Source organism: Aedes aegypti, chromosome 2 (genome assembly GCF_002204515.2).
Source record: "Aedes aegypti strain LVP_AGWG chromosome 2, AaegL5.0 Primary Assembly, whole genome shotgun sequence".
Lineage (NCBI taxonomy): Eukaryota > Metazoa > Arthropoda > Insecta > Diptera > Culicidae > Aedes > Aedes aegypti.
This window is the reverse complement of record NC_035108.1, coordinates 328,410,086-328,434,275: the sequence shown is the minus strand read 5'-3', so window position 1 is coordinate 328,434,275 and position 24,190 is coordinate 328,410,086. Positions and strand designations below refer to the sequence as shown.

Genomic DNA, 24,190 nt, shown 5'->3' with positions numbered 1-24,190 from the left:
TACCGCACCATAACTTCATCAGTCGATTGTGTAATGCTGGAAGAGGACGTGAATACTGTGCTGATGAGTATCAACGGTAGCAAGTGCAAGTAACCATCGATGCGAAGCTCAAATTCAACGACCATGTGGGAGCCAAAGTAGCTAAATCCTTCGCTGCTCTAGGCTTCATTCGCCGCCACGCTGTTGACTTCACCGATGTCTACGCCTTTAAAACGCTCTATTGTTCGGTTTGCGCTGCGCACTCTTCCGTGGAATGATCCGTCAAACTTACCGCCCTACCCTGATCGATGTCGATTGATCGACCTGCAAACATTGAGGAGTCGACGCGTCGAAATTCAGTGTCTCTTCATTTTCGTCGTCATGCCAGGGAACAAGCCCTGCACTACTGGAACAGGTCCCGCTGACCATACCGTATGACAGAATAAATTATCGTCAGAATAACCCGTTCGATGCGTGTCTTCGTGTGTTTAACGTCATGTAGTACTGTAATTCAGTCTGTGTGACTTCATGTCAAAGACGGTGGAAATAAAAAAAAAATCTCATTCTCAAATCATATACAAACTATATACCTTTTATGGAAATATTTCTATGTATAATAATGTACCTAATCCTGATCCATATATACCATGTATTTAAAAAAAACATGTGTATTGTTATATCCATTTTTTTTAATAACATAGAGACTGAAACAATGTTTTCTTATCAAACTTGAATATTAATTATTATTATTATATGTACATAACTGATATACTATGCTATTTGATATCGAGAGCTCAAGAGCAAAACCATGTGACGATTCATTTCATTATTATATTGCTTACAATAGCATAACACCTGCTTTGTCCGAAAAAGGTTTGAAGTCAATATAGTTGCGCTGTGTACACAAAATCCACATTGCATTATGTGCATAATATTATAAGCATTGTTTCATAACCTCTCTTTCAGCTGAAACCAACGTCATCTCTCCAAACATCGAAAAACCACCACAACCTGTCAGTCGATCCATTAGAGTTCCGTTGCAACATGCCACCAGCGCAGATACGACACCATCCTTGCAATCCCTGACAGATCCCCCTTCCGTTACGTCACGCATGTGACCCCGAAGAACGTCGCTTCTTCGTCATGCAATTCCCATGCAAAGTCGAACATTTCTTCTCTTTGGTCACCCATCACGAGTGACAGTGGCTTGTCAGCTTTCTCTCTACTAGAAAGAATGTAAACCCTTCAAGGTGGCGCAGAAAACCACAAGGTCCCGAATACACAATCAGCAATTCAAAGGAACAAAATCGAAAAACAAAATCCAACAGGAAACGGATACGCTTAACCGAAACACAACCACTCACACAAATACACAGTGATTTTTTAGGTAATCATACATGTTTGATTTATTTTTATACAATGTTATATTTGTACCAGAAATGCTTTTATTGAGTGAATTACGAGGAAGGCGGCAGCAATCGATACCGATTCAGCATTTGCATAAAGCAAGACAAGAGGCTATTATCTTTGCGTTAGGCTGAACCTTGTCACAAAAACACTCACAAACTTTGTGAGTGTATGGAGAGGTCCCGTAAAGTCGATTCGTCGCAATCACAGCCGCCATTGTCGTACCACCATCAGTTAGGGTCGATAGGTAGAAGTAATTTTTTGAATGACATCGTAGACCAGCAGACCTGATGAATTGGCTGCATTTCCGTGACTTGGTTTGAAAAATTAATAGGTCCCGGGTCTCCTTCTTTCCCTGCCTGAAGTTGTCATAATCAAACGAGGGAAGCAACACGAAAAAACTAAAATAATGATCAGACAATACTCATGAATAAGTTAGTGGGCAACTAGTTGCTTGTGTAGGTAGCGCAATCAAAGCAGAGCAAAAATATAAAGGATATCGATTTATTTACTGGGTTGAGGAATATTTTGAGGTGGAAAACTAGGGGAAATGTGTGAGATGATTCTGTCCAGTGTAGTGCAGGGGTATTGAGGGTTAGTGTGCGATACAATTGTCCCTAATTGATGTAGGAGCTATGTAGAACAAAGTTAGCATCGGTGGAGCTTAGTTCGCATTGATGACGGTCGTTTTATGAGGTTAACTTTTGGAACTATTTTACTTCCGCGAGTCAAACACTTCCGCACTTCCTGATGCAAGGAATTGGAGGAGTTCTTTTGTACACGGGTAGGATAAGTAATCCGTTGATGTTATCATTTACAACCTAGAGCTGAGAATTGATGGATTTGTTGAATCTTTTGATACCAATAAGTGTTGATTTGATGAGTTCTGCTCGGTCCAATTAGACGCAGAGATAGTTTTCGTACGAAAAGCAGAGATATTTTCGATGAGATTTTTTAAGCCCAGAGCCTGATCAACGAGCAAGATATCACTAGCGAATTGCCATCCCCATAAACATGCAAAAACACACTGTTATAAGGAGAACAACAATTGAAGATGTTTAAATATTGTTGTATTTGTTACCTATTCTAAGTCTAGGCAACGTTAAGCTACCAATCAAAGTTTCAAAACGAGAGCAACCAAAGGAATTTTATATTTATTTTTTACACAAGACAGCCCTAGGAATTATTGAAACGCTAAAAACAAAGCAGCAAGGACTTGTAGAGGCATAAAGGGTAGATGTTTTCAGCCATTTTCTAACGTTTTATACAAAGAGACAAATGAAGTGCAACAAGCTACTGAGAAACAGGTAGACAGCTAAGGCAACTAAACGTAATAAAAAACACACATACATACCAAAGTATTTTAGGAAGTACGCGTCAATGTTAGATGAACCAGGTGGTATTTTGCGCTTGAAGGTGTTAATTTTTAGGGAGCTTTAAACGTCTGTAACTGTAATGTTAAAAGAGGCCACACTTACACTAAGAACACTAAAAACACATCTACTACTACACCATTTTTATCAAATACTGCAACAAGCCCACACGAAACAAAAGATCTTAATTTTAACATTCAAAGGAGTCCCCTAAACTAGGAAAAATAAAATTTCTGAGTATTTATTGTTGATAATCGGATAACTAGAAGCACCAAACGAAAACCAAATCTTTTTTGATAACTGTCTACAAGCTGTTTAGGTAATAACAAAGAGAAAACATGTTTCAACTTTATGTCGCATGTTAGTTAAGTCCAAATTCCCTCTCCCGACTGTCGTATTCTACGCGTAACCGTGGCTTGAACGTACGAAATTGATGTTACTTAGCGCAAAGCTGAATTGGAGTAGATTCTACTGGTACAAAATCTCTCTCTTCGATCGATCGACTACACGACACTCACACTCATAACAGAGACACTGTAGAAGTGACACGCACATTCGGCCGCCACCATGTATGCAGCAGCCGGAGGTGCCTCCTTGGCCTCCCGCCAAGCCCGCAAGAAACAGGCCGCCCAGAACACCAAGAACAAGGCCACCAACCAGCAGATCCTCCGGGAGAAGCTAGCTGCCAAGGCGGTCACCACACCGACCAAAAGTAAACCCTTTCACCAGTTACCTGCCTCGTATCTGCGGGCGCCCCACCAGCACCATCGGAAGCTCAGCGCCGGCTACACCACAGTTCCCGGTTTCGACCAGCACCAGAAATCGTTGGTACCTATCAGTGAACAATCTTCTTCATCCCATGGAGCTCATCCGCCTCATACGCCCCATCATCACCACCATCACCATCATCACCATCCGGGTCATCCAGGTCCTTGCTATGCCGTTCATGGACCATCGGGCGGAAGTGCCGGTGCCAGTGCCACCGCCGCTGCCGCCCATCCCCCATTCCCAAAACCAACCGGATTCCGTGAATACGACAAACTGGTAAGACGTCAACAGCTAACAAAGTCTGCCACAGCCACATTGCCACTGGTCTCACAAGCACAAGATCTAACACCACCACAAACGCCTACCGCTACCCTCTGCTTCGCCGATCAACAACATCAGCGCTCCACACTTCATCTCGCCAGCCCAAATCCCAACACATTCTCACAGCCCCTTCACCTACAAATACCCACCAACGATCCGATCATAATTACACCGGCCACACCGCAGGCCACTCCACCGGGCAAGCTCAACCTTCAGCTCACCACCACTACCACAACCGCCACCGCCGATGACGAGGGACGACCTCTGACGCCAACCCCGGGAGCACTGGAGCGCAAGTGCAGCGTCTACCGGAGCCGAAGTAGACACGATCCCTTCGAGGAACATCTGCCCTTCAACCAAACGACAATAAGTAGCAGCCATCACGAAGCAGCCGTATACTACGCCCAGCATCAGCTGCCGAACGGCGATCAGCAGCAGACCTATGTCTGCAAGTGGGACACCGAGTACTACTGCTGCGACGCCGAACACCGGCAGCTAGGCGTCTGTACCTGTGATCACATCGAGGTAACGTAACCACTCTGATGCAAAACTGTCCCCGCCCACTGTCCGTTCGTTAGCAAATCCCGTGCACGCAACCATCCTCCATTTCCCCACCTTGAACTATCCCCGGCTTACTGTTTGTTGTCCTATATGTTTGATGTCTGTTGGTTCATGAAGCTGCCTAAAGATTTCGAAGGTCTCATATGGTTCTCCACCAAGTGGTGGGAAATGATTCATTCACCCTAGGTATGTAATTTGCGGCCTTATCAATTAATTATGCATAAGTTCACTACATAATACACTCTACTGAGACTACTGCGGAGTTAATTATCCGCAACCGCCTTCAGGTTTCAGCAGATTCATACTATTGTTCGTTCACAATATCAGGGTATAAGAATTCTTAGTCTTAAGGTTATTCGCTCATTGTTGAAGTAGCCTAATGTTGAACAGTCCCTGTACTTCTTATGGCGTGTTCAACAATTAACGAGCGTTTGAGCCGTTCAACAATTGGCAAATCCTTGAAATATAGCTAGCTGGATTAATGGTCCTTTACGAGATTATGTTTTTTAATAACTAATGCAGGTGCAGGAGAATTTATTACATGAAGTGTTAGTCACGATCTAAGACGTTATGATAGACGTTCAAAGTAACCCGAGAGTGCTCTGTATTATAATTTCAATGATTATTAATAAAAAAAAAGTAAAAAAATACACAAGAGAAATTATTGCTATCATAGAATTCAATGAAAAAAAACACACATTTCAATCTACTACAAGGGTAGAAGCACCAGTTTTAGCCACCCTATGAAGAAATGTCTTTCAAACTGAAACTGAGCTTGGTCAATATAGGCCACCAAAACCAGTTTCGGCCTCATATTTAACTTCGGTTCCTAAATTGACCAATCACATTGATTGCTTATGAGAGTGGCCAAATTAAGAGTACCCTGGCCAGATTAGGCGTACGGGGGCTAAAATTATAAGGAAAATTAATTGTTTTTCTTATGTTTTGAATCAATTCGGACAAGTAAGTTAATGTAGCTATATCACGTGAATGCGATCTACTGAACACAAAAGGTTCCATGCTGATTGGCTATGTAAAACGGTGCGTATTCCACTATGGCTACAACTGGCGTATGGCCTAAACTGGTGCTTCTACCCTACATGCACAGAGAAATTCAAAGAAATTTGTGCTTAAAGCATACTTTGACATGTTTCACTACTGTTCCTTTCATGAAGGTTACACTGTTTCATTGGATGAAAAAACTGTTATCTGGAACCATTGTGGACCTTTGTAGCCTCTCTTGCGATCAGTCGCCTTTGGCAGAAGCACGCAAAGATTGATATCATCTTTCATGTTCGCAGTTACTTTTCGGCAAAATAAATGGCACATGAAGATGCTTTGCATTATGAAGCATCCCAATGTGATAAAGAGCCTTGATACATAAAATAAAACAATATCTCACGTCAATATTTTTGATTATTAACTAACACACATTATTAGTTATTCTGCTGATGTTTCAGACAAGTGATCAAAAAAGACGTTACCAAACTTGCCACCGAATAGTGACACCATTTGTATCAAAATTTTTCAAGCTAGTATACAGTATAACTGGGATCTGAAAGTGATTTAAATATTGACATTATCGGAAATGCAAACAAAAGTTTTTCATTCAGTGCAATGAGAGTCATATATTGGACTTCGTCTATTACATGCTTTGCAAACGTGCTTTTGGGCGTTCTTGGATATCTGAAGTTAACATTTACTGTATCACTAATGTATATTTGTCGTTTTGCCAGTTCTTCACTTTCTTGAAAAGGCCATCTTCTTCATTGGACGGCTTGAAGTCATGGTTTTGCTTTTGTTAACTTTCAAGAAAGTTTTTACTAGGTATCAAAGTTCTTACAAAAATTATAACGAGATTACATGCACTCAAAATAGCCTATTTTGCTTAATCTGGTAGTAAATACGCATTATTTTGATCAAAGCGGTTGTTTCCTTGATGTTTTATACGTAATGTCAATTCCTAACAACTAATAAGTTTTTTGGCGAAAAGAACAAATTTAGTAGACACTTATGTTCTATCTGAACGCTAGACTGAGATAAAACCAATCAAATTGTTTGCTCTAGCGCTATTATGGAAGTGCTTTCCACACTAATAAGGTTTTATGCAAGTAGGTCTTATTTAGTTCATCAACTTTGTCGAAGACACGCTGCTATACCAACTTATAAGGTGAATAGGTCTCATAATTTGATCAACTTTGTCGAAGACACCAATGTTTTATCTCATCGCTGAACTGAGATATAATCAAATAAATGGTTTGCTCGTTAGCTACATAATGTTTGAATCAAATAGGTTATTTTTTAACACGGGTAAAATCAGAATCCAGAAACAAGATTATGACTCATGATATCATGATTCTAGTGTGTATTCAGCTTATGAAAATACATCATGATTTGGACTCATGATATCATGAGTCAGATTGCCGTAACGCAACACACGCGTTATGTTTTTTTTACGGATTGCTCGGAATCATGAATCAAATGCCTGAAATCATGAAACGCGCATCCGTTTATGATCGACAAAATAAATAAAAAACTCTAGCACGAGACTCGAACCACGAACCGTCTTATCTAGTGATAAGAGAGATTCGCGAACACTGACATTTCTATCAAAGTGTGAGCCAACCGAGCAGCGAGATCTGTCAAAGTGTGAGCCAAGCGAACATGCGTTATGTTTGATTTGAACTTTTCCAAATGGAGTAATATAATCCACTTGAAATCAATTCGGTAAAAGTTTTTTTGGACAGATGCGCACTATAGCGAAGCGACTCGCGACGCGACAAAGTTGGCCAAAATTCGAACTTCGCACGTTGGTTCACTCATTTTTAGTCGCGAAGCAGTATATATTGCTCCTACATGCAGTTTTGGTTGAAGTCTGTGCGCCACGTGGGGAGTGAATTTTGAATTGAAAAAATCAGAAAGTAGAAGTCAGCAGTACTGTGGCCAACTTTATGCTTAGCTTAGCTTAGCTTAGACTGACTACACATATCAATGGTTGCTATTCCGTGATTGACTGAAGTCAGTGAAAATGCACAAAGAATCAACTAGAAGATCGGCTGGGATTGGCCATAATCTTCTTCAGTGTGCATAATTCAGTGCCTCTATTTATATAGTGTCAATAACGGCGCCGGCCACGTCCTTGCAGTCAGGTGGGATTGAGGGAAGGAATGTTAGTGTGTAACCTTTGCTATTTGGAGACCGTGTTTTCCTCTGCATCTCCACAAAGGCTACTGGGAGGGATGATTGTTAATGGGGAGGATCGTTGGGTCACAGGATTCACTTTGATAAGCGATTAGACCATGATAAATAATTATTGGTGAGATATAAACATGCTTATATGGTCGGTGTTCAGCCAGACCGGACTAAGTGTTCTTTAATGCTTTCAGGAAAACGTCTCCCAGGCATTCGAAATTGCAAAATATTTGCTCCATTTGATTTAATAATGGAACTTATTAACTTAACTAATCAAACTCAACTATTTGATGATGCATCTGTATAAAAATAGCATCTGAAAAATAAGAATTAATGGAGTCCTTAATGTACCTTCAGAACGTCAAAAAATCATCTAGTCCGGTCTGTCTGAACACCGACCATATGTAAATATAATATTTTCATTTGATATGAACAATATCTATGTAGAGAAAAATTATGCCGACACTCGACGTGACGAACCTTTCAAAGTTTGTTGAATAAAGCTAACCAAGTCTACACTCGTAGTGTCGAACCATTCAAAGTTTTTTTTTTAATTACAAAAACAAAGGTAAAAGGAAAAAGGTGTTTTGAAAAAAAAACAAATTTAGACAAAAATAATTTATGAATCAGAGTTTATGTCGACACTCACAGTGACGAACCTTGCATAGTTTGTTGAAATATCATATATACGTCTCACCGTTGTAACGATTAAAGGTGCAGTCCTACATATTTTATAGATTAGAAATAGAAGCATGAAACGAGCTCACCAATTGATCCGTCATCCTTGAGCAGCAACAATCCACTTTCAGCTTCACTCGTTTGCTCGGTTATATAAAATCACTCAGAGAAAATAGGCGCACGACTGAGAGGAAAAACAACTCACGACTACTCGGGCTTTCTTGCGCACTGCCCAGGAGCAAGCGTCAACGTCGAAAGATCAAAAGGAACTAATCGAACGCGGCACTATTTCACTTTACTCAACCGATGTGCTACATGTTTGATCCTGCCCTCATCGCCGGCCCCCGCAGGAGCAAGCGTCAAGGTCGAACGATCAAACACAACTCCAGCAGTACTGTGGCCAACTTTATGGAAGACAAACTCCTTCTAAACCTCTTTATTTTGCAGATGTTTGCACTACATGTACTGTCCTATTTATAGGACGCTGGACGTTAAGGGCTAAAGAGAAATAGAACACAGTGCAGGAATCTAAAAAAAAATAAGTAATAAATCTTCGAACACCCATTACATAAATACCTGTAAGTAAATGAAAATCAAGTTAAGTACTGCATATACCATTTAATTCCAACTAGAGCTTGTGTCTTTTAACATATACGCATATTTAGACCTTAACTATGAGGCTGTCTTCAGTGTCGTGTACTAGACTCGACTTCTACCCGAGTATGGTAGAAGTTGATGGTATGATACCAAAATATGGTATGCAAAGATTATTGTAAGTTATTTGTTCCTCCTCGGATAGTATACGAACCGAGTCCTACACATTACTGAAGACAGGCTTACAGTTGAGTTCGAAATATACGTGTCAAAGGATACAAACGCTAGATGGAATTAAATGGAATAATAGTATATTCGGTTTTCATTTACCTCGAAATATATGCATTTTAGGCAACAATGCCAAGGAAGGATTTTTTGTATAATTATTATAAAAAAAAAGAAACAGTACTATAAAGAAAATCCACCCTGTTTTGTAGTACTTAGTGGCAAAAGTTCAAGTTTCCGACAGGTAAATAGGTCCAGTTAAAGATTTTGTTTTCTGAAATATCATGTAAGGAAATCTTTAGGTAAAACTTTTCCAGTGTTTCGTGGGGGTTGCAATGAGAAGCAGTTTATTGAGACGCACGTTAGCACAGTAGCTGACGTGGAGTGAATCAAAAGTGACAATTACTATCCGGCTCCCTATTTATCCTTGAACACCTCTTGGAGTTCTTTTAGAACTTCTTCAAGATATCCCATCAATGGCATTGCTTTGAAATACTATTAATCATGACGTTATCTAGATTATCTAGGAATTTAAGCAAAGATTTCTTTAGATATTGCATCGTGAACTCCTTCCTACAACAAGAATACTCCCAGGGATTATTACAACGACATCTTCTAAGAGTTTAACAGGATGTTTCAAAACTTTGTTCTGAACACATTTCATTTTTTTTTTCTTAAGGTACTCGAGATGGCTCATTGAACATAACTCGTGGCTATTTTTTGGTATTATGTCATGAGCAACTTTAAAGAAACTAATGTAAACATCTTCAAGAGAATACGAAAATATTGAAAAAATAATACCAAATATTATTAATTTCCTTTCAAACATAACATATGAAATTGAAGTTAGTATTCAAATTGAAATTGGTATTGAAATTAATCGAAAAAGGAAAATATGTTATGTTGCATGCATCGCAGGTAAGTTTGCAAGTTTTGCACAATGCATATTATCGGTATAATACCACCATACTGGGGTTACAAACTTTTGCTTAAATATTTAAATGTTTGTTTTGTTCAGTTTAAGGGCTTCACGCCAAAAAATTGCAAAAGCTCTGTAAAGAGATAAGTTGTAGAAAAAAAAACAATTTTATTTAAATATTATGAAGTTAGTTCGAAAAAATGCCTTTGAAATGAACCATAGAGTGACAAAAATCATTTCTATGTTGTTTTTTATCCCAAACTTTTGCTCGGAAATGAATCTCTAAGAACAACTTCAAGTAGCTCTTCTGGGGATTTCTGTAAGCATAACTTATAGAATTCATCCAAATCCATGTATTTTTTTCTCAAGAATTCCCAAAACTTATCTTTGAAAGTTTCTTACGGAATTTCTTCTGGAATCCATTTTTCATGATCTTCTCCTTGAATTTCTCTTGGAAAATCATTGAAATGTATGTTGCATGATTTTCTTAGAGTATAATTCTCCGAGGAATACCAGAATGAATATACAACTACAGAAAAAAATCTGAAAAAATCACATATTTTTCTCTGCAAACTTTTTGGAGAAATCTAGGATTACTACTAAGGGTTTCCGAGTCATTTGGTTGAATGCCGTTTGGCTGAAATAATAAAACAAAAAATAAACTACAGTAATTATGCATGCTACGAATGAGCTACGAAGCTACAGTGCTGTATCGAACAATAGCATCGCATGTAGATTTTCAAACAAAATGCTCCCAGCTCAAAAGTGTTCAAAAAAGTTGAAGTATTTGTAGAAGAATATTTTTAAAATCTACAACTGTTATTGTTATGAAAATTTTCACATAGCATCTCACTTGAAATTGTAAGCAAGTGATATACAGATAATTGTTAAATCAGTATAAATACAATGAGCTGTAAATGTTAATATCAATTCAAATATGAGCGCATTTTTGTCAATATCAGTAAAACTCGACAGAATTTAAAAGAAGAATAAATTTCTGATGAAATCGTCAAACATCAATTTTAGCATTTTAACTTAAAACAAACCAGCTTTCAGCCAACGGTGTTGACACGATGTTTGCAATTCACAACTTTGTCCTAATTCTACAAGTTGATTTTATCTTTCTTTTGATGCTCCTTATACTCACATAAATGCCGTCTGATAACATCATTAATAGGTACAAACTAAATAGCCGAATGGCCGAGAATACAATCAAGGAATGCATTAAAAATCCCAAAGAGTACATTAAGTAAAATTTTACAAGAAATACATGAAAACAGAGAATTTTTGGTGCCCACAGCCTTCTTGGGTAATATTGTAAGGTGTACTTATAAAAATTCTTGGTCGAATCTTTGAACCATAACCTAATGGATGTACTTCAATAACTTTAGCAAATGATGAAATTTATCAGAATGCTCTGAAACAATTCAAAGAATTTAAAGGAATATATAAACTACTCAATCAGTGGATTACAACATAATTATAACAGATATCGTCACTTCATTACTTTTTCATCATGTTATAAAATCTTCCAGCCAAATCAAAGTGCTTTTTACGAATATATAACAAAATAAGTTTTTCGTTAAAAATTTTGACTTCTAGTAATAAAATTTTGTTGTAACCTACTAATCGGACACGAATTTATGAAGGAGTTTTCAAAGCTGTTACTAGGTATTTTTTTATGAGTCTAAGGGCTTCAAGCAATTCGAGGAACGCTTGACGATCAGTTTTTTTTTTTTTTTTTTTTTGAGGGCATCGTTAAAATAATTCAACGAGTTTTTTTTCTTTCTTTTTGCATTACAGTCTCACAAGAACAGAGCCTGATTTTCAGTTATTGTTCAATGAGCACTTTCGCAGTTAATAATTTGATCAGGCACGGCGATACTTAATGCCCAGTAAAGTCAAGACAATTTTCATAACGAAAAGATACTGGCCTGACCGCGGATCGAACCCATACGCCTTCAGTATGACCTTGATTTATATCGGCGGATGTTTACTCTAGACTTAGGAGGGTATTCTAGAAGTTATTCAATGCTAAGAGAAACATCAGGATCAATTTCCATGCTATATCTTGAGAAACCCCTGGATATACCGTTTTGTCTCAAATTCCGAACAGACTCATATTCCGAACACTCGGCTTTTGTATGGCGATTTGGTTGAAATGTTTCGATGAAATATGTCATCAAATTACAAGGAAATGGCAGTCAATTGCAATTCAGTTCCAATCTACTTTATACTTCGGGAGTAGTGATGATTCTCTAGTTCGAGATCAGTAGAAGCAGCTCGGATAAATTTATTTGTGAAATTATTTATTAATTTGAATGCGATTTATTCATGCTGTTCGGAATTTGAATCAAGGTGTTCGGAATATGAGACAGAATAAACAGAGTATTCGACATTTGAATTAAAATGTTGTTTCATATTTCTACGTAAAAGCAATACTAAATGAGTTTAAATTAACATTTTTTTCGGCACCTCCAACAGCTAACAGTTAGACTTTGCGGAGAAATTTATTTTTTTACAGATGTCTGCTAATTTATGCCCATCAGAGGCGTTTGAAATCACTGTTGGCCTTAAGTGTTCGGAATATGGATCAAAACGGTATCTGTAGAAAAAAGCTAAATTTAATTGGCAAGGAACGGGAGAAAAAATAATCGAGAAGTGATACCAGAAAAATCTAAAATTTCTAGAAAAATTACGGTTATTATAAACGGAATTTAAAAAAGCTCCATTATGTTTTCTTCTTCTTCTTGGCATTAACGTCCCCACTGGGACAGAGCCAGCTACTCAGCTTAGTGTTCTTATGAGCACTTCCACAGTTATTAACTGAGAGCTTTCTTTGCCAAAGTTGCCATTTTCGCATTCGTATATCGTGTGGCAGGTACGATGATACTCTATGCCCTGGGAAGTCAAGGAAATTTCCATTATGAAAAGATCCTGCACCGACCGGGAATCGAACACAGACACCTTCAGCATGGCTTTGCTTTGTAGCAGCGGACTCTAACCACTCGGCTAAGGAAGGCCCCAGAATATTTTATCTTAGACAAATATAGGAAGAAATTACCGTTTAGACTCATATTCCGAACACTTAAGGCCAACAGTGATTTCAAAAGCATCTGATTGGCATAAATTGGCAGATATTTGTGTAAATTTTAATTTCGCAAAGCCTAACTGTTAGCTGTTGGGTGTACCGATAATAATGTTGATTTAATTAGTTTTAGTATTGTTTTCACGTTAAAGTATGGAACAACATTTTGATTCAAATGCCGAACACTGTGTTCATTTTGTCTCATATTCCGAACACCTTGACTCAAATTCCGAACAGCACGAATAAATCGTATTCAAATGAATAATTTCGCAAATACATTTACTTAAGCTTGTTCTTCTGGTCTGAAACTAGAGAATCATTACTACTCCCGCGGTATAAATTATATTAGAGACGTAAAAATTGAATTGCAATTGACTGCCATTTCCTTGTTATTTGGTGACATATTTCAGCGAAACATTTCAACCAAATCGCCATACAAAACCGAGTGTTCGGAATATGAGTCTGTTCGGAATTTGAGACAAAACGGTACACTACCCACCATAAGTATGGAATCGCGTATTGCAACCAGAGTTGCTCGCTGTCACTATCAACGCTTCAAATTTGTTGATTTGTACAGGCCGACTGCGATACAATTCGGATCAATCTATATCACATCAACATCATGCTGTCTACTCCATCACAAGTGCATTGATGGCGATAGACTATGGGTATCACTGATGGGTTAAGTTCAGCCTTAAATTAAGCAGTTAAAATGGCATGTTATCAGTACGATATTTTTGACAGTGTTGCAGATAGAATGAAACTATTTGTTGGTCACTGAAAAACAGTAATAGCATGGATAATTACCACGTGGTCACCCATTCCGCAGTGATTATGATCTAGAGTGCGATGTCGCATCACTGCTGTTGGTTGTCGAATCAAAGTGATATTGATAGCTCGCAAGTGATAGTGATAGTTTTAGACAATCATCCATCAGCTGATATGATTGATGTTAAGCAACTCTGATTGCAACACTCATACTGAAAATTGCAGCACCTTGAAAAGTTTAGCATCACCTGAAATGAATATTATCTCGTGACTCTGAAGTGCTAGATCAATGTATTTTTGAGGTCATCTAAAAAAATACGCCTTTGAGTCCTTACGATTTTTTATTTTTGGTGAAACAACTTTTATCACTGGATTTTGGGTGATGCTAAACTTAAAAGTGCTGCAATACTCAGTATTGCAACGATTCCATACTTATGGCGGGTAGTGTATTTATATTTTCTAGAATTCTTGGAAATTGAGGTTATGTTTCCTAACTTGACTCAGTGACTCCGATTTATTGGGCATTAAAAAATAAACTAGAAATTCTTTGAAAAACTAGTCACTTATACGTTTCGATTGAAGCTAATATGCAACGATTTATTAATAATTACCGAAATCGTAACATTACGTGTCTTGCTCCTGCCAATTTTAACGGAAATGTGCCATTGACTCTTGCTCGAGTTTCAGTATTGAATAAATTAAAAATAATTGAAGTCCATCGTTTATCCACAATATAAAACAAACATCAGAAAAAACTACATAAATACAATCACTTTAACGGCGTAACGAGAAGTCCATAAAACATCATAATTCACAACAACACTCTTCATGTACTCGTGTTTCCCGTACAAAAGCAACCGCACGCAAAAAAAGGGTACATTCATAAAAGTCGCATAAAATCCGCCACTCCGCCTCTCTCTCGCTCCCTTTTCCGCATCACCCACCCCACTACAATGACCATTTCTTCTGCCAGTTGACACAAAGCTCTGGGAAATACAAACAAGCACCAGAAACCACACGCGTCCCGCTCTGTTTCCTTTTCGTTTTGTGAATGAAACCACTTGCATTTGCATACATATATGCAAAATATGTGTGAGAATAGTACCGTCAGAGCTTACATTTCGCATAAATACTTAGAAGGAATGCATGAATCTCCATACGAACGGAGCGGACAAGGCGAGAAAACGCGGTGAAACAATCATCCATCCGGATGCAGTTCTTCTGGCTTCAAAAGCATTTCAGCGTCGACTCTGGTGAGTGAGTGCCGGTCGTCACCATCGTCCCTGTCGCACAAATAGGGGAAGCGTACCAATATTCACCACCCTGAGGTTTTTTTTACAAACAAGTCATTTTTAAAAGATTGCCGACAATGAATGATTACTGTAAATATGTTAAACGAAAGCTTTCAATTCATGTTTAAATGTAAAAAAATATAAGAGCTGGTCAGAAACTTTGCTTTTGTATTGAAAATTGGAATAATAAATACTGGGCTACTTGCGCCAGTATTCAGCATGTTTTCTATTTCGGCCCCTGAATTCGCCACTTACGTTGATTTATTATGAAGGCTGGAAAGCTCAGGAACACCATGGCGAAATAAGGTGCAAAGGAATCCGACTTAGAACTTGGACATTCGACCACTCATCAACTTTTACATATAACAAATTTTCCAACATACATTGTTAGAATAATCCAAAGTTATCTGTCAAATCGTACACTTCAGGTTAATTATCAGAACTCCAGGTCTGAAAGACTTTCGGTAAGAGCTGGTGTTCCTCAAGGAAGCATTTTGAGTCCAATGTTATACAATATTTTACATCTGAAGTACCTCAGGGATCTTTGTTTGCGGATGACACAGGCCTCTCCGCCAAAGGACGAAGCCTGCGTGTCATCTGTAGTCGATTGCAAAATAGATTGGATATCCTTTCTTAATACTTGCAAAAATGGAAAATTTCTCCTTATTCTTCCAAAACTCCACAAATCATATTCCCACATTAAAAAAAAAGCTTTTTATATGAAACCTTCAAGAAGACATGTTGTCACGATGAGAGGGGTTCCAATAAATTGGTCAGAAGTTAAGTATCAAGGGCTCCCGCTAGATAAAAAAATATCTTTCAAAAATCACATTGAGGATGAATGCCAAATGTAACAGATATATAAAATGCCTGTATCCACTTATGAACAAAAAATTTTCGAGCCGGCTAGTTGTTGTAAAACCAAAAGGAAAGCTCTGCAGAGGATTCAAAATAAAAGTTTGAAAATGGTTCTGAAGCTTCCTCCCTGGTATCGTACTAATGAGTAACATAGAATTTACAATGTAAAAATTTTGAAACAAACGTAAAATAAAAATATTATAGGCGAATTCATTGCAATCTTCTATTGTCACTATAAATGCTTCATATATTTAGGTTACGTTAGGCTACATTTATGGAAAAGTGATTTTTTTCTCATAAGTAGGCGATTTCAATTCCCCCGTAAAAATACTGATCTGCTACGGAAAATTATATGCAGCTGTTTACAATATGTTAATAATAGTTTTATATACTTCTTCAAATTATGATAATTGTGTTTTCTAACACAGAACACAGAATGAATGTAATGTTACAAATGATACTACTAAAAGAACCTAAAAAATGACTTAATGAAATATAATAATAAAACTGATATATATCATTTGTTCAGTCATTGAATTTCACAATTCTAAATGCGATACCTCACTGTACCTAATGCTTTGTGAATTACGAGCGAGAACAATATCTCTGTCTCACTCGCAAAACGCTTTGCATCGAGACGAAGAAGGATGAGCCGTAAGTGACGTTGTCACCAGCTGAAATGAAATTGTGCACCGTTTGTATGCGACTCAGTTGGAGGCTAGGGAAATGTTACCTTCCTACCCCATTCCCCGGGCTTCCGAGCATTGTTCAGGGAGATCCATCCATCCTACAGAGGCTCTGATGTGACACTACTAACCACCCAGCGTAGCGCAGCGGGGTAAACTGAAATTAATGTGGTTTTTGCGGTGAAATAATCGGTTGTCATCGCACGCTGATGCCATTCACGAGGTCAGTCGGAGAATCGGTTTGCGACTCCTTGTATCAGTGGGTTGCGAGCGTTCTGGATGAATGACATGTTCGGTATTATGATTTATGCTTGACATGTACTTGAGGAAAATGTGAATGAAGGATGCATGAACTGTTGTCTAACATGTCATATCGGTAATTTTGCATCGTTTTTATCGATTGGAATTTCAGGTACCGTAAAACGGGGTAACTTTGATAGTTTTTTCGAAGAAAACTTGAATATTTATGCATGCTGTTTCAAAGAATAATAATTTATATTTTTAAAACAAGTACTGGCATCCTAGCTATCGATTGCAGTCGATAGATTTCCAAAAGATTTATTATGAATGGATATATAATTTTTCATATAATCGAAAGTTGGTTTTCTGTTTTGGGGTAACTTTGATAATGGAGTATGAATCGAACAAAATTGAATGAATTCCGGAACATTTATAGGGCATTACATACCTCTAGGCGTTTAATGTTATATGGAAATTTCTGACTTAGATTACAAAAATGGTCCCAGCTTGTGAAAATGCTATTCGCTAAGAGATTTGAGACCGTATTCAAGTTCTATGATAACTAGGCTGTCAAAGATAAGTGGCCAACTATTCAGAACTACATCAAATAGTGATCTTAGAACAGATTGTTTGTAAGCGTTTCGAAAATGCTAAAATCGTGTCAATTTTTAATATTCGTATAAAAAGCCTCAAATGCACTTGATTCCAATGAAAACAGCTTTGACATGAAGTGTCATACTAATACTCTTTACTATTGCATTTGTTTTGCTTAACTGATTAACAGAAACTTCGTTATTTCGTTTAATATGTTGTGGGTCTCGCACTATCAAAGTTACCCGCATTATCAAAGTTACCCCGTTTTACGGTATTCGTCTTTGGGGTCCACTGTCGTCTGTGCCTGGTATTTTCGGAAGATATGAGAGGTCCTTTCGGAAAAGTTTGTTTCCTTTGCTGATTTAGGGCTAATTATTTGTACTTAAGCTATCAGTACACTATGGCAAATATTTGGCTTGGATAGATACAGACCCAAACAAATGTTGGACATCACAAAGATTCTGTCGGAGTTGAAATAATCAATAACTAATGGAAAAACAAGCTAAACAATGAGCAACACAACGGATTTACTAATAATAAATGATTCGCACGTGATGTCATTAAGGTGAAACATCTCGGAATCCAAAGATGGCCGTCAAAATGGCCGACTTGTGCCCCTACTCACGTTTTCAAAGGCACAAAACTGGATAAATAGTTGGCAAATGTTTCTAATCTTCTTATTTTAAGCTTTCTGCTAGTGCACAAAGCCAAAATAAAAAGTTCACTGTTGTTGGATGCTTTATTCGCGAGATTTGTGCCTTTAAAGTTTCAGCGCAATCTTAGAAGTTGATTCCAAACTGTGTCCCCTTAACGGGAAGATCTTTTTTCTTACTCTTCTTCTTCTTGGCATTAACGCTCTCACTGGGACAGAACGTGCTTCTCAGCTTACTATTCTCATGAGCACACCCACAGTTATTAACTGGGAGCTTCCTTTGCCTAAATTGCCATTTTAGCATTCGTATATCGTGTGGCAGGTACGAAGATACTATATTCCCAGGGAAGTCAAAGAAATTACCATTACGAAAAGATCCTGGACCGACCGGGAATCGAACCCAGACTTTGCTTTGTAGCCGTGGTCTCTAACCACTCGGATAAGGAAGACCCCTTTTCTTATAGATACTTATAATATTATGAAAAGTCTCCGATAGCTCCTAGAGCTCAACAAAAAAGCTGCTATCATATCCAGCTAACCAACATCCGGCATCGTTGGCGTCGTCGTGGTGTGAATGATGGGATCCCGCCCAGGGATCACTGCCACATGACCGGAAACGTGATTTATGTCGGGAACGAGACGACCACCAGCAGCAGTGTTCATGTTTGCAGTTCTGGTTTTATCAAGGAGTGTGGTGGGATAGTTTGTGTCTGTGTGGGAAAAATAGTGACGATGATGGGTGTGAAAGATTTGCACCATTCATCCGCTCAGCAGCATCATCATACCGTTCAGGTATAAACGGTTCATGGTCATCCGAGAGATTGGAGCACAATATTTGTGATTTGTGTGCGAGGTTTGGGCACTGTAGCGGGAGAAATAAATCGTTTTGTTCTAGATTTGTTTTCCAACTGGGAGGTTTCAGAGAAAAAATGGAATTTTGCACGTGCTAGGATAGTGAAATATTAGCTGTCACTCGGTTGACTTATGGCCGTGTGGTATAATGATTAGGAAGATATACGCATACCGTTTTGATTCATGTTACGGACGCTCAAGGCCTGCAGAAAGAATATGTTCCTAATCAAAATATTTATAAATTAAATCATTTTGTAAGATACCGGACTGTCATCACGCTTTGACAAAACGCAACTTTCAAATCGTGGGTGAAGATTTTTTCCGCAACTCCAATAACTTTTAGATGATTATAAAACGAACTAACTCTTAAAATTTCCAACTGCAGAAGTGTAGAGAACCCGAAAATAATTCACGTTGAAAATTTGATCGATTGGTTGTTTGCTGTTTGGTCCCTAGATTTATGCTTTTATAAATTCGAGGTATGGCTCCGTTTTAGTTCTGGTATTTGCAAGTCGAGTAAAAAGTACTTCGACATTCATAGTTGAACTATTCAAAGGTTATTTTCAGTAACGACAAAACAGCAATGTGTACAGGATGTTCAATAAGTTCGAATACAACTTTTCGTTGTTGTGTAGGTGTACACCATGTGCGTTCTGTCAATTGGTATTGGTATCAGCTTTAGCCTCGTATATACACGGAGACGGAATTCAACTCAATTTTGGGTTGTTTCAACGCAATTCCGTAGTTGAGCCCAATAACTCAATTTTGGATAAATTTCCAAGGTCCCCACTAGGTAGTTTGGCTTTAATTCCATTAGAAATATATACCCAATTTTGGGTTGATTTAACGCAAAATTGAGTTCTTTCGACCCAAACATAAGAAAAGCTGCATTTACCCAAATTTGGCTTATTGGGCCAAAGTACCCCCATTGGGTAGATGCAGCTCTCTCTATTTTTGACAACATTCGTGTGGGAGAAAGAGAAAACCGAGAGATTTTGGGTTGAAACTATAATCGATATACTTAATTTTGGGTAAAGTAAACTCAAAAATTAGGTAAAAATATTTCTCCGTGTAGGAACACGCGCATGATGTCGACTTACTGTCATTTGTTGTTTGTTTACCGCGCACGATAAGAGAGTCGTAGTGAAATTATTTGCCAGAGGAGAACGACCCAGTGACATATTCCGGCGGTTGACGGACTCGGCCAAGGACCGTGTGAGATCCGAGCGGCCACGTTCGGCGAGGACGCCAGCAGCCATCAAGATGCTGAGTGGGTTCGCCGAAAAATGAACTGCTTGATCCGGAAGACCGCTGCTGACCTGGATGTGTTGATCGAGACTGTTCACACCATCATGACGAAGAACCTGGGATACAAGCAAGGTTTACGGAGTAACGGAGGCTACAATGAGAAAGAGGCTGGACAAAGAAACTGATACTGTCGTGGCACGCAGGTCAGGACTTTATGTTTTCTGATGAGAAACTCTGTGTCTTGCAACATCCGTATAATGTCCAAATTGATCTTCTGTAGGCGCCGACGTTCACCATCAACTCCCCGTCCCCCATTAACATCCTGCGGTTTAAAAGTGCCACTTCGGTGATGGTTTGGGGGATCCAGGCGTGTATGTTTATGTATGGTAGTACATGCTGGCCAAGTAAAGCGAACATCAAGTAAACACTATGGACCAATTTAATAAGCTCATTTCCATGATTCAGGACGAGATGCCGATGAACCATGTGCGTGCCTCAAGCTCGTTATAAAGCACAAAGAGGGGTGCTCCCAGCTAATATGAACTAAAGCAGGGGTTTTCAGAGGATTTTTCTCGCGGAGCACTTTTAAGAATAAAATTGTCTCATGGAGCACCTTTGGCTAATATTGAATTTTAAAGTTCTTTCATCGTTTTTGTAAGAATATTCAGCAGTTTTTCTTTATAACATACGCATTTATTAAACTTTACAAAAAAAATAACAGAAAACATTCTAAATATTATTATTATCTTTATTTAAGAGATTTTCAGCCCTAGGCTGGTTGATTTGTGGCGCCTTGATTTGTGGCAGCTGTAGACGAACGTCAGGTTTTGCATCCAAACGGGATCTGTGTTTAGTTTTTGTTGCCATATATTTCAAAAATCTAGACTCACACAGATAGGTTGTTGCGAACGGCAGAAGAATTAGTTGGGCTTTTTCGGACAAGATTTGATATTCATTTTCCATTTGACACCAGAACTACTCCAACGATTTCTTACTTTCAAATTTCTCTTTCGGCTTTGAATCCGATATCAGATCAATCAAATACTCGTATTGTTGTGATGTTAATGTTGCTGGCTTTTCAATACTGAAAACGACTGTTCCACACATGTCATCTGCTTAATTCTGTTATGATGTTCGTCCGGAAAATATTGTTGAAAACTTTCTAACAAATCCTTCAAATGCGTGTAGAACTCCTAACAAATCTTTGGCGAAAATATTTCGAAGTCTTGATTCTTAATTAATTCTGCCCAAAATTTTATTTTTCTCTTGAAACCTTGGATTTTTCATTTGCGTCGAATACTGTGATTACATTGCCTTGCATAGAAACACTGTGTTCGTTCATTTTCTGAAAAATTCCAGCCAAATAAGCCAATCTTACTGTCCATTGTTCATCACTCAATCTGTCACTCAAAACAAATTCATTGTCTTTCAGGAATGTTCTGACTTCCGCTCTTAACTCAAACAGTCGAGTGATTGCTGTTCCACGCGATAGCCATCGTACTTCGGTATGAAGTAGTAATGCGGAATAGTCACTTCCCATTTCATCGCACAAAGCTTTGAATAATCTGCTGTTTTTGGGTCGAGACTTGATAAAGTTGATAAATTTGACGCTTTTGTTCAAGACGTACCGATGAAGGATGCAGTGGCTGCTAGTGCATCGTGATGACTTTTTTTTAATACTGGCAACCACGCCTGCAGTTTTTCCAATCATCGCTTTTGCACCGTCAGTGCAAAAGTCAACACAGTTGTCCCATGGAAAACTGTTTTCCGTAAAATCGATCAACTTAAAAATTTCAGCTCCTGTTGTAGTAAACGGTAACGGTTTGCATAATAACAAATCTTCTTCAAAGGACTCCTGATACGGATAACGAACGAATGCGACCAAAATTGCCAACCCTGCTACATCAGTTGATTCGTCCGTTTGCATCGAAAATTTCGTGACATATGTGCTTCTCCCGCTTTTGCTACTCAGTAACTGACCATATACGATGCCAAAACAGCGTTTTCGCTCAATGTTTTGCATATAGAAGTCATGCATTCCCGAGCAGCTGACAGTTCATCATTTTTACGTTTGGCTTATCTTCATATTCTGCATGTACTTTCTCGAAATGACGACGCATTTTAACTGGAAACATCGAGCTATTAGGAAGCGTTATTAGGGGCCGTCCATAAATAACGTAGCATTTTTTACTGATTTTTTACACCCCCTCCCCCCTCGTAGCATTTAGTCACAAATTCTCATACACCCCCTTGGAAAATACGTAGCATATCAAGTACACCCACCCCCTGATTTTTTTTTTTTTATTATTTTTTTTTTCATAGATTTGGCAAAATCGAAACATTAAAATCCAGAAATTCAAAACACAGTTTGATATTAATTACTGACTGAAACCAAGGGACGTACTCGCAGCTCTATCTTGCTAGCTCATAGCGTCAAAATCATACAAAATAGTGGACAAATAATGGTGAAGGCGTAATCAATTTTCTCGAAAATATTTATTTTATGAATTTAGCAGAATTCACTGATTAAATTGTCAACTGCGCACTGCAGTAGCTCGTAGTATTTAACTGCTTGCAAACAATATCTTTCAAGTACATTGTTAAACTGAAATTTTGCGAATTATGGTTAAACTGGTTATGGACTTAGGTGGTCGGCTTTTCAATTTTACTCTTATTTGACAGCCGATCTCCACCCTTGACTGAAATGACAGGATTATCTGACAAATGATAGTTTGATATATTTGCGCTCAAAAATCATTCGTAAACAGGTTAAACAAGCTTTTTTCCAAAATTATGTAACTTGAATTTTTGTTCCCAGTTTACAGGTTCAATATAATCTTTAGTACTTTTGCTGTTGTTAAAACCTAAAACAAGTTTAAAATCAAAATGTAGAAAAATGTTATGTAAATGTAGGAAAATGTGTAAATGTAGTAAAATGTGTTTGGATTGATAAAGCTAACAGCAATGAGTAAGAGTTCAAAATATTTTAAAATTTATTAAACAGAAATTTTGTTATATTAGAAGTTTTTATCTTTCAATTTGAGAATGTTATTTTTAATTCGAACCCATTACCGAGTGATTAAGAAAACTGAATGATGGAACAATTAGGAAAACACGCGAATTTGATGTCCTCACTATTATCCAGGCTGTGACTGAATGAAATTATAGAATGAAAATAAAACGATCGATTCAATGTCTTGTTAACAAATGGAAAACCAATATTTTTCGATTCGATTAAGCATTGATTTTTACTTAATTTTCTGAACTTTTTTTTTGTTTATTTACAAACAACATAGTTTGGACAATATAATATAATATTCACATATCTATTTAAAGCTTTATAAAATCTGTTCCATTGTATTTATCATATTAATGTTTTGAAACTGAATCATCAGTTTATAACCCAAGTTTAATAAGTCAGACAAAGAAGTTTGATTAAAAAAGCTACTAAGCTATTTTTTACCGATGTTGTTTAAAATGCTACGTCCACTAGTTGGGACCCCTCTTTCCCCCTCGTCACACATCGTCACAAATTCGTGAAGAACCCTTGTATTTTTTAACACATTTTTAAAATTATATTCAAACTTATTGAACACCCTGTATAAAAAAATTATATAAAACAGGAATGAGGGTTTATGCTGACACTTAAAGTAACGAACTATTCACAGTGTGTTGAAAACAACTATAATGACAAAAATGTGTTGTGATAAGCATGAAAAGAGCTCACCACCCATTCTCGATTCAACACAAATTTCTTTCCACACTCGCACAACTCAAACCGAAAACGATTAATCTTGATTCCGGCACCGCAACTTCATAGATTTACGAAAAAAGTTTATTGGAAGAGATATTAATGTCTTCTATTCACATTGGCCACCTCCTGGAACATTCTAGA

The 24,190-nt window shown here is 37.8% G+C and overlaps 1 protein-coding gene across 4 annotated transcripts in view; it reads left to right on the top strand.

Annotated features, from left to right (window-relative positions):
- The window catches only part of LOC5564192, an 857,608-nt gene that overhangs the window by 543,095 nt on the left and 290,323 nt on the right, over nucleotides 1-24,190 (top strand). For 3 of the 4 annotated variants that reach the window (XM_021845931.1, XM_021845932.1, XM_021845930.1), the window contains exon 4: nucleotides 946-4,373. In XM_021845931.1, the coding sequence (XP_021701623.1) occupies nucleotides 3,327-4,373 (1,047 nt within the window). In that variant the 5' untranslated portion in view covers nucleotides 946-3,326. The remainder of the gene's footprint in view (nucleotides 1-945; nucleotides 4,374-24,190) is intronic. The other variant, XM_021845933.1, reaches the window with a different exon arrangement.